General features: G+C 39.8%; 1 protein-coding gene across 1 annotated transcript; it reads right to left on the bottom strand.

Moving 5' to 3' along the window:
* Positions 1–1133: 1133 nt before the first annotated feature.
* LOC146630971 (polymeric immunoglobulin receptor-like) lies at positions 1134–9859 on the bottom strand. Its single transcript, XM_085356635.1, has 8 exons — positions 9823–9859; positions 9305–9631; positions 7849–8169; positions 7444–7743; positions 6720–6773; positions 6249–6356; positions 6096–6172; positions 1134–1277 (listed from the first exon to the last, which is right to left on the bottom strand). The coding sequence occupies exons 1-8, from the start codon at positions 9857–9859 to the stop codon at positions 1134–1136; spliced, it is 1368 nt and encodes a 455-aa protein (XP_085212761.1).
* Between the last annotated feature and the right edge of the window lie 1897 nt (positions 9860–11756).

Here is an 11756-nt window from a genome sequence, read left to right as displayed (position 1 = left end):
GTTTCTGATTCTGATTCTTTTAGCAACTTGACACATCTGAATGTAGCGTGAAAACTGTGCTTTTATTTTTCCATTTTAAAGTCTTCAGTCTCCCTTGTGATGTGCTTACCACGACTGCCATTTCCGAATTTCATGGAAAGATTTATCGAAAAAGAGGAACATGTTTATTTTTGTCATGTTTGTTTCTGTCTGGAAAGTCCAAAATGTTCACGCAAGAATATAGAATAAAGTTATTTTTGCTCTTACTAAAAGGTCCATAACCTATTATTTGATGTGATCCATCAAATCCTATGTTTAGTGTGTTTAACTGTAATTAGTGATTAAAAAAGGTTATAACATTAAGTATGGCATTTCTAAGAATATCAAAACATAAAAATTAAAGTTTTTCAATAAATATGCACGAATCTTAATACCTGTTAACAAGTTATGCAATCTGAAATCTTGTCTCAATTTCTGCAACACAATTACTGTATTTGGTGTTAAGCTAAAACAGCACCAGCAGAGGGCTCAGTGTGACACACTAAGCAGTGACACTAAAACTGTTTTTTGAAGTGGTTTCTGGCTTGTCTGAAGGAAAAAAAACCTACTACTCTTTTGCCCTCATTGGACAGTTATATGACATCTTATGAAGAATTGCACCCTGATTGTTTGCTTTTTTTTTCTGTAAAATCGTATCCATTATCCAGCTCCATTTGCAACAAACAGAAAAAAGCATCATAAAATGAAAACTCCAAACTGTAACCTTTTATGTTTTACTGCTCTATTTAAATCCAAATACTTTGAATGACCAGAATGTAACAATGTTGCAGCTCAAATAAGGCAGAAACAGTTAAACATATTGTTGAACTTATTACTATATGAAACAACATTAGATTTCATTTTGCTTGCTATTTATTTACTTTGCTCTCATCTTAGTAATTTAGTTTGAGTTTTTCCACAACGTCAGAAAAAACACTAAACAATAAAAATTAAGCTATAAAAACAAGTCAAGCTACACACGCATAAAGAGCTTTTCAGTGTGACAAAGAGAAGGCTGTTCATTAAAATTTGTTGTTCAACAGTTAAAGAGAAATCAAACAAGTTAAAATCTGTATAGGTGAAACCCACATTTTGACATGAAATGCATACTCTGTTTATCTTCTGTGGAAATTTTCATTACAGTAAACTTCTTCAGATGTTGTGAAGTTTTCATAGTCTGGTTCATCTTCACCTGCATCGTCATAGTTGTTACAGGCACTCTGTTGTTTGTACCTCACAACTTCTTCATTTCCGTAGATCTATTCAGAGACCAATGAACAACACATGATGTTATGTCATTTTTTAAAGCAAACATTTTTTAACAATTTGAATTCTGATAGAAAAATTACAAAAACAGATGATGCTTCAAATATTGCTGCAAATAAATTACATAGTTTAGTTTTAAGGTCAAAAGAATTTTAAAAATCTCAAATTAGATGCTTTTCACACATTGTAAGCTAAACCACATAGACAGTGTAAAGTTCGGCTCTCTAAGTGTAGCCTGTGGGCCAGTGGCTGTCCTCAATAACATTTCATGCTACCCCCAAATACTTCAATGAGCGAATGCGCTATATTTCTTTAGTCAATGGTTAATTTCACACTACAGAAGTGCAAAACCAACCAAGGGAGAACTTCTCTTTTTTTCCCTCTTCTGTTTTAACATCTTAGCTAATTATATCTCCCTAAAACTGTTAAGTATTGCTGATCACTGGTTGTTCGCTTACTCACTCACTAAGTTTGTCCAATCTGTCTATGTGGGTTAATTGGCACTCAGCCATCGTACATTTTGAGAATTCCTGCCACAATTTCAAGATGAGCATCAAAGTTTTGTGTCATCTAATCACTATCATGCGGTTTCTTTATGGTAATGAAGAACAGATCGAAAAGCGTTTAAGTGATGATGGTGATTTTGAATGTGATAACTTCCTCATTTTATCATATATTAGTACTGAATAGTAACATTGTGGGACCGGAGGGTGTGTTCCAACTACAGGGGGGATCACACTCCTCAGCCTCCCTGGGAAAGTCTATGCCAGGGTGCTGGAAAGGAGAGTTCGTCCGTTAGTCGAACCTCGGATACAGGAGGAACAATGCGGTTTTCGTCCAGGTCGCGGAACACTGGACCAGCTCTTTATCCTCTCCAGGATACTTGAGGGTGCATGGGAGTTTGCCCAACCAGTCTACATGTGTTTTGTGGACTTGGAGAAGGCATTCGACCGTGTCCCTCGGGGTGTCCTGTGGGAGGTGTTGCGGGAATATGGGGTGTCTGGCCCATTGCTATGGGCCATTCGATCCCTATACAACCGTTGCAAGAGCTTGGTTCGCATTGCTGGCAATAAGTCGGACTCGTTCCCGGTGGGTGATGGGCTCCGCCAGGGCTGCCCTTTGTCTCCGGTTCTGTTCATAATTTTTATGGACAGGATTTCTAGGCGCAGCCAAGTGGAGGAGGGCTTTCGCTTTGGTGGCCTCAGAATCTCATCTCTGATTTTTGCAGATGATGTGGTTCTGTTGGCTTCATCGGGTGAGGGCCTCCAGCTCGCACTGGAACGGTTCGCAGCCGAGTGTGAAGCAGCGGGAATGAGGATCAGCACCTCCAAATCTGAGGCCATGGTTCTCAGCCGGAAAAGGGTGGAGTGCCCACTCCGGGTCGGGGATGAGTTCCTGCCCCAAGTGGAGGAGTTCAAGTATCTCGGGGTCTTGTTCGCGAGTGATGGGAGAAGGAAGCCGGAGATCGACAGACGGATTGGGGCTGCAGCTGCAGTAATGCGGACGCTGCACCGGTCCGTCGTGGTGAAGAGGGAGCTGAGTGTAAAAGCGAAGCTCTCAATTTACCGGTCGATCTACGTCCCTACCCTCACCTATGGCCACGAGCTGTGGGTAGTGACCGAAAGAACGAGATCGCGGATACAAGCGGCAGAAATGAGCTTCCTCCGAAGGGTGGCTGGCCTCTCCCTTAGAGATAGGGTGAGAAGTTCGGCCATCCGGGAGGGGCTCAGAGTAGAGCAGCTGCTGCTCCACATCGAAAGGAGCCAGCTGAGGTGGTTCGGGCATCTGACAAGGATGCCCGCTGGGCGCCTCCTGGGTGAGGTGTTCCAGGCATGTCCCACCGGGAGGAGGCCCCGGGGCAGACCCAGGACACGCTGGAGAGATTATATCTCTCGGCTGGCCTGGGAACGCCTTGGTATTCCCCCGGAGGAGGTGGCTGGGGAGAGGGAGGTCTGGGCCTCTTTGCTTAGGCTGCTGCCCCCGCGACCCGGCCCTGGACAAAGCGGATGAAGATGGATGGATGGATGGATGGATAGTAACATTGTGGATGAATCTGAATGAAAGATTCAAACATCAGTTTGCTATCAGTAAAATAACAAAAACCATGAATAATAAAAGCTGATTTGGTATATCGTGAAACTCTACCTGATCATTGTTGGGATTGGGATCATTATCATGCTAAAACCTCTCTTGACATGTCTAGATGACATTAAAGCTTGGTTGGCTCGAAACTTTTTAAATTTTAATAAAAAGAAAACAGAAGTGTTGGTGTTTGGACCCAGTGGTCCCTGTGAGTCCTCCTCTGTTGTTTTAGGATCCCTGGAAGTCTATTTTAAATCTGTCGTTACTGACCTTGGTTTTAAGTTGGACAGTGATTTTAAATTGGACAACCAAATCAGAGCAGTGGTGAAGTCCAGTTTTTATCATTTAAGGCGACTGGCAAGACTAAAATCTTTTCTTTCGAGGCAGCACCTTGAAACAGTGATCCATGCTTTTATTTCTTCCCGCCTGGACTACTGTAACTCACTTTATGTGGGGGTCAGTCAGTCATTGCTCTCACGTCTGCAGCTGGTTCAAAATGCGGCTGCACGACTCCTAACAGGAACTCGAAAAAGAGAGCATATAACCCCCGTGCTGGCCTCTCTGCACTGGCTGCCTGTGTCTTTTAGAGTTAATTTTAAAATTCTTATGTTTGTTTTTAAATGCCTACACAGTCTTGCCCCGCCTTACCTCTCTGAGCTTCTTCATCCCCACATACCCTGTCGGTCTCTCAGGTCAGCTGACCAGCTGCTCCTGGAGGTACCGAGATCCAGGAGGAAGCTCAGAGGGGACAGGGCCTTCTCTATTGTGGCTCCAAAATTATGGAATAATTTGCCCATGCATGTTAGAGAGGCCCCTTCACTGTCCACTTTTAAATCACGTCTTAAAACCCACTTTTATTCCTTGGCTTTTAACCTCAGTGAGACTTAGTTTCTTTTTTTAATGCAGTAGTTATTTAATTAATGATTTCACTCTTCTTTTATTTGTTTTTTATTTATATCTCATGTAATTTTATTTTACAGTTCCAATGTACAGCACTTTGTGTCAGCTGTGGTTGTTTTAAAGTGCTTTATAAATAAAGTTGATGATGATGATGATGACAAATGACCTTTTGTTAGAATTATTTCCAGATGGTATTGAACGATAGATCAAAATCTGATGGTGATTTTCTGTGTTCATAATTCCATCAATGTTAATAAGATCCCAAAGACCACTTGTTTGAATTCAGCCCCAAACAACAACAGAGAGTACTGTTGTACTGTTCTCTCCGTACCTCCCCTGCACCTACTGATGACAGTTTGAAACACATTCATAATTTTCTTATAAAATTTATCATCCCATAAGACTTATAGTCACTAATTGTCAGTCCAGTTCTTGGATAATTTGGCATACCTCTGCCTTTTCTGTTTCCTTCGATTGAGAATGACTTCTTGACAGGCTCACCCCATGAGTTTGATGCATTTTTTATGCTTCTGTGATCAGTGTTGGGGAGTAACGGAATACATGTACCACCGTTACGTATTTAAAATACAAAATATGAGTAACTGTATTCCATTACAGTTACCGTTTAAAAAGGTGGTATTCAGAATACAGTTACTTTGTTGAAATAAATGGATTACACTGCGGTACTTTCCTGTTTGATATTGTTGCGGGTCAGGACTGTTTGGGTTTTGTTTGACAGCTACGTTCTGTTGTTCCAGGCGGCAGCGTTACGGTTGCCATGGTTACAGGGCGACGCTCTCTCTCTCTCTGCGACTGTGTGTTTCCTGGGTGAGAGAGCGCCTTTTCGTTGTTGTTGTGCTAAGCTAACAGGCAGAATGCTACAAGCATAGCTCTAAAGAATGTAGCATCATGGGCAGTGTAGTCCGTGTTGCAGGGAGAATGGACTGCCATACACATTATGTGTCTGTGAGCGCGAGGAGGGAGAAAAAGGGGAGTGGAAAGGTACGAGTTGTCATCGAGGAAAAACGGCAGCTGGAAGCATGTAAATATAATAATAACCACTTCAGCCGAGAAGAGTGCCTGACGAGCCCAGTTGTAAGTAAGCTATTAAGACTCGACTGTACACCGTGTTCGTGTTTTCCTCCGAAAACAATAAGTTCCGTTGGAGCAGCCTTTCGACACCTCTCTCTGTCTCTGGCAAGCAGAGTTGACTCACACAACAAAGTAAAGCTATTTTTCGGCTACGAGCCAACAGGGACCCCGCTGTATTAGTCAGGGGTCCCTTTACTACAGTTCGGAGTCGCGGACCTTCAGTAATAGTAATAAATCACACAGCAATAGTACATTCACGTTGTTGTAAAAAGCATGATAATATATTAAGTAATCCAAAGTATTCAGAATACGTTACTGTCATTGAGTAACGTAACGGAATACGTTACAGAATACATTTTGGGGCATGCATTCTGTATTCTGTAATGGAATACATTTTAAAAGTAACCTTCCCAACACTGTCTGTGATTCACGGGTCAATGTTAGGTGGCTTAACGATAATATTAAAAACATTTACTGTGAAAATAGTCAGATAAAGGGATTGGACTGAGAAGGAGGGAAAAAGCGGCCAGTGTCTGAGGAAGATTTCATAAAGACTTTTAAGATTCAGAAAGCCCGAAGAACTTTCAAAAATTACAAGAAATGAGGGATAGCTCAAGACGTTTGCACAGTACTGTACTGAACTCATTTAAGAAAAATAAAACATTGCTTGTTTGTACATAGTGAGACTTGTCATAGATAGAGCACACTGTTAAGGCTTTGGACTTTAGTTTCCTTACGTTATTTTCTGCACCAGCCGTCACTTCCTCTAAACCTTCTTCGTTCTCTGCATTTCTGTTCATGACAGCTTTACCGTCTGAAAACACACAGCATAAAACATGGTTGTGTTCTTTTTGCATGCACATTTGAGTACATTTGCCCATAAAATATACCTTTTACTTTCTGATGTTTGCATTGATAAACTGTAACCACGAGGGCACATATCAGTAGCAGCAGCACAGCGGGCACAGCATAAACCACATACTGCCCTGCATCTGAAAAGCAGAAACCAAAACAGAACCCAGTAAAAGTACAGACTTCCTTTTTACACTAAGACAAGTTGAACTGTGGGCTCAGATGGTAGTTTTCTTTTTATATCTATTTTTTTTAATCTATTAATAAAACATAGACCCTCTGCTGTTTTGACACTCATTTTACCATGGTCTACATTCACTCCCAGGGGACTTGCTGAAACTGTACTCAAAAAACTATAACTATTTCCAATTGTAACCATAAAGTACGTTATCTCTCCATAAGCTATCTCACATAACTGATCAACAGTACAGCACACACTAAAAGACACATTGTATACACTGTACCTTTATTAGGTCTATTTTGAGTTGTAGTTTTATTGTGTGTTGTAGTTTTTCCTGGAATTTCCATTGTGGAAGGTACAGTGCTGGTGTGCTGTGGAGACACTGTTGAAGAAAAAGACTTTCAATGTTCTTAGAAACTTCATCATAATACAATAATCTATTTTAAATTGAGTGAACAGTTTCAGAGAGATCCAGATTGGCTTTCACTCTTAAACTATTCACTTACCTGAAATCAGATTCTTTGTTTGTCAATTTATACATTAAAATAGTCAGTAGACCACTTAACATCTATGGTTTTATATTTAGATATATAGTTTAGTGGAACACTGATTAAAATGATTTAAATACAGAATATAAATATTTGGTTTTCCTGTTTTTTTCCCTCTCTGCTCTATGAACTTTAATAATTACCTTTAACCTCCAGCATTCACTTTTAGCTCATATAACTAAGTACAGAATCAGAAATGGCATTGGAGTGTTTGTAAACTTTTATTAACCAGATAATCTTAGAAAATTTTTTAACAAATAAGCTACATAAAGATTAAAAACTTCAAATGATAGTTTGGTGTTAGGGTAAAAATATGACTTCTAAAAAGTAGTTCACTCTGGTTGTGTTAAGTTGCTGGACTGCACCAACCTCTTGTTCTATGTTTGGCACTACAAAAAAACTGAACCACCATGCACAGTCTATATTTACACACTGGGCTGCAAAAAAGGATGTTACTTACAGCTCTGGCCATTTTATTTTTGTGTACACAAGTATTCATCTCACCAACTGACAGCTGAATCTTAACATGGTTTCCAACTCTCCATTGTGAGTCTGACCCACACCAGTATGTCCCAGCATCATCCGCTTGTATCTTTGTGATCGTCACTGAGAAAGAGTTGGAATAAATATCATCTCGTAGTGTGAGTCTGCTTTCAATCATCGCCATGTCTCTGCAGCTGTTGCGGTGGTCTCCTTTACAGAGGAACTTCCTGTTATTTTGATTTTGTGAAGGATAAGGGCACTGCAGAGTTAATGGATGCCCTGCAGTACCTGTTACTTTAGTTGACTTGACGCAGCACCACTCTGCCAGATTGAAAGAGACAAATAATTTAAAGAGTTTCTTAGAGAGCCTTTTAGAAGAAATTATTTCCTTTTTGTTAGTGTAATTATGTAATTATAACCTCACACCTTTGACCTTCAGCTCAACAGCAGAGAAAACATCCAGGTCAGAGTTTCTTTGGACACCACAGAGGTATGACCCTGAATCACTTTGAGTCAAATTGCTAATGGCCACTGTAAACTTTCTTAACATTTTTTCATCATCAAGTCTGAATCGTCGATTTTCTCTGTTGTTAGAGGTGATTAGTGCCTGCTGCAGACATGTGGAGGGCAGGTTTCCTCTGCAGATGTACTTGAAGTTGTTCTGATACTGAGAGTCATATGGACAACTGATGGACTCAGAGTATCCCTCATAACTTTGGACTGTAGTCACAGTGTCACAGCATCTGTCTGTCAAGAAGGTAAAGAGCATCAGAAAAGAAAAGAATAGAGAATAGAGATATGATATTTTATATTCAACATGCTGCAACAAGTACATTTTAAACAAACCAAACATAATTGCTATATCTGATACCCAGCTCTATCAATGATAGATCTTAATAATTAGTTAAACTGTAGGAATGTCATAAAGACATAATGTCTTTACTAGGGATGGGTATTGATAAGATTTTCACGATTCCGATTCCATTTTCGATTCTGTTTAACGATTCGATTCTTTATCGATTCTCTTTAAAAAAGGAGAACACTAAGGTCGAATAGCTTAGAACTTTGTTTTATATCTTCTCTTTGAACAAGATAGGAGTAACATGGCCTTACAAACCCGACAGTGAGATCTTAAGAGATCCACAGCCTACGGCTCTTCAATGTGGTGTCACAGGGTCCCCAGGAAAAAAAATTGTAAATGTAAAATAATAAAATAAATATTCTTCTGTAGCAATAATAAAGTATAACATAAATTATTCAGTAGCAATTACACAAGAATATCCAGTAATGTCCCTGCCTACAATTAAACACATTCACTTACCGAAAATCATCTGCTGTGGCAAATGGGTGCAAGCCTTTTACCACAAACTTAGTCACTGCTCGGTGACATTCGTCTATCCTGGCCTGAAAGGAGACGCTACCGGTAGACTGCAGCGACAACTGCCAGCATCTGAGCCAGCCAGACCATCCGTTCTCATGAAATATAACCAAACTTTTGAGCGTTTGAGCCATTTAGGCGCCGTGTTTCCTGCCAGGTAAATGGCGTTCTGCAACGTGGTGACGTCATTCGGGGCGACTGGAATCGATAAGGGAATCGTTTGCAAAAATGGCAAACAATTCCAAGGAATTGAAACAGTGGGAACCGGTTCTCAACAAGAACCGGGTTACGATACCCATCCCTAGTCTTTACTATACAATGTAAAGTACCTTGAGGAGACTGGTTTTTGTGACCTAGCACTATATAAATAAAATTAAGTAAAGTCAAGTAATTGTTTACCAGTTACATTTTATCTGTTCTCACCTTTAAGCTCTACAATCATGAACATCTTCTATATATGAATTTTACTCAACTATAATTCATTTTTTGGAAGTCTCTGTTTACCTGGCACTAATTTCAGCTCAACTTCAGTGTAGATATCTTTTCCAGTTATGGTCACTCCACACCAGTATTTCCCAGCATCCTCAGAATGAAGATCAGAGATGGTTGTTGTGAAGATTCGTGCTGTTTTGTCATCATTGATCCTGTATTTATTTTTCCATGATTCCGATGTTGTAATAAGAACATCACTGTCACCACAGTCGTTCTTACACAAGTACTTCTCATAAGACTCATAACCTTCATCATAGGAACAGGAAACTTTAACTATACTCCCCACATATCCAGTCACATGGATCACCCCTACTGCACTGGTCACACACCTCAGAACAACTGTAACGTAAAGAAAATATAAAGATCATTGTTTTGTTTTTTTTGTTTTTTCCATTTAGGCATTCAAGCTAGTATTGTTACTGCTCTGTAAAGAAAAGAAAAAATCAGGAGTAGTATTTAAGTACACAATTAGTCTAGATTTATCTTTAGTCTTCATCTTTTTTACTAATGTACTCATTAAAATAACTCACTGCAGATGGTCAACAGCAGGTTTTGAAAGCTCCACATCTTTGCTTTGCTTCATAGAAATAAAAACTTAAGAGGAAATCCTGTGAATAAATGACGCCCATAGAAGTTATAGATGCAGAAGACTTTCACTTCTGCATTTTGAGCAATTTTTTTAGTCCTTGCACAATTGCATTTTTAATGTGGAAACTCTTGTCATTTAGACTGATTAGACTGGTAGTAAATAAACTGACTTTTTTCTTGTGAATTATTTGTGTGAGTATTATTCTGAGGTTTACACTAAAAACAGTTCCTATGAAGTTGGTAAATGTAACATAGCATTTTATTTTCCTTTGACTGAGGGGGACTACAGCCTAATATCATAAAACAGGACAATAACTGAACAAATATTCGCTAATGTTAGATTGTGTTAAAATCATTTTGGATTTATGTGCAAGATCCACTTTGAAGGTTAAGAGCACAAGTTACCATGGTGCAGTGGCAGGACTGAAGGAAAAGCCAGAGTCCAGAAACAAAACAAAACAAAAATTGTCCTGGAGCTCTCCTTGGCCATAAAACAAGACACAGGTTTGAAACACAATAAAACAGCAAGAAATACTCAGTCCTTCAATACAAAATGTTCAGGCGGCCAGCGCGGCAACTAGAAGAGGCTGCCCAGGCCGCAGTGCAAAACTCAGGGGTGAGACCAGTAGCTGCAGACAAAGGAAGTCTGGAGGTCAGCCACGAGGCCAGTGGGAGAGACAAAGTAGATCTGGAGGCCAGTGACAGAGATGGCTGGCAAAAGAGAAAGCCTTCAAAGCCTGCCATCAAAGAGACTTGGCCTCCTGCAACATGGAAGCCTTGAGTGCTGGTTCTAGGTGCCTAGGAAAACCAGGTGCTGGCTCCTCTGGGTCCAACACATCCTGGTGGAACCGGACCCACTGGCTCAAGCTCAGACTGCTAAGGTGCTGGTTGCTGTGTTGGCATGATGGACTGAGTGGATGTTTTAGTGGTGGATAAGCTAGCTGGCACAGGGACTGAATATCCCAGAAACTTAAAAAATTACTACATAGGAGTGAGGTCGCAGTGTTTAGAGTCACAATTATTCTTCTCTTTGTCAAACAGGTGTGCTCAGAATGTGGTTTTGCTACTTTGCTCACTTTATACTTATGTTGCTACTTTAATTTAATTTAATTTAATTTGTGGTTTTGCACAATTTCAGTGCAGATAATTAATTCTAAGCAATAAAAAATACTGTGAAGGCTTGTGTCCATCCCCTTGATTACGATACTGCATTACAAGCATACTTGTCATCACAATCATTTGCATAGATACTTCTCTATGCAAGACTCATAACCGTGATCATAGGCGAAGGAGCTTTTTTCTACTCTTTTCTTCTAAAACACATAGATTTATGTACGTAATCTATATTTATTTTTCATTTTCATCTCTCTTCTTCTCTACTTCTTAAGCCATTTAAACAACTTCTTGCAGAGTGTGATCAGCAGGAAGTCTCCACATCTTGGTTTCTGTTCATCAAAACAGAAACTTAAAATGAACTATTGTTAGAATATTACACACACAGTAGGAAAGCCTAGACTATCATCACAGAGGGCAGTGGACATTATTAGTTGGTCTTCCGATGAAAGCGATTTAAAAATTTTTAAATGGATGACTTGTGCCACTTAGTGGTGAAAGAAGTACTCACACACTTCACATAATCAGTACTTTTAAAGTGGTGATATCTTGTGATACTTTATTGATCCCATCCATCCCATCCATCTTCATCCGCTTTATCAGAGACCGGGTCGCGGGGGCAGCAGCCTAAGCATAGGTCCCATCCTTTATTGATCCCACAAGGAAATAAAACATTTTTGTGATACAGCACCAAAATAAAGAAAAAAAGTTCATGTACTACAGGCACATATTGGGGATATTATCGTGAGAAAGTGGAAAAAGT

This window comes from Diplotaxodon limnothrissa, linkage group LG6, assembly GCF_057381915.1.
Source record: "Diplotaxodon limnothrissa isolate DT_005_m linkage group LG6, D_limnothrissa_male_GT1.1, whole genome shotgun sequence".
In the NCBI taxonomy this organism is placed as follows: Eukaryota; Metazoa; Chordata; class Actinopteri; order Cichliformes; family Cichlidae; genus Diplotaxodon; species Diplotaxodon limnothrissa.
This window is presented reverse-complemented; position numbering and strand designations above follow the sequence as displayed.

Bases quoted from the DNA above. Each gene is read 5' to 3' on its own strand.
- LOC146630971 (XM_085356635.1), bottom strand. From the start codon at position 9,859: ATGTGGAGCTTTCAAAACCTGCTGTTGACCATCTGCA. The intron at 6,357-6,719 runs CTACAACACACA...TTGGTTTCTGCT, and splicing joins AATGGAAATTCCAGGAAAAA to TTTCAGATGCAGGGCAGTAT. The intron at 1,278-6,095 runs GTAAGGAAACTA...GTCTCTGAATAG, and splicing joins CGGCTGGTGCAGAAAATAAC to ATCTACGGAAATGAAGAAGT.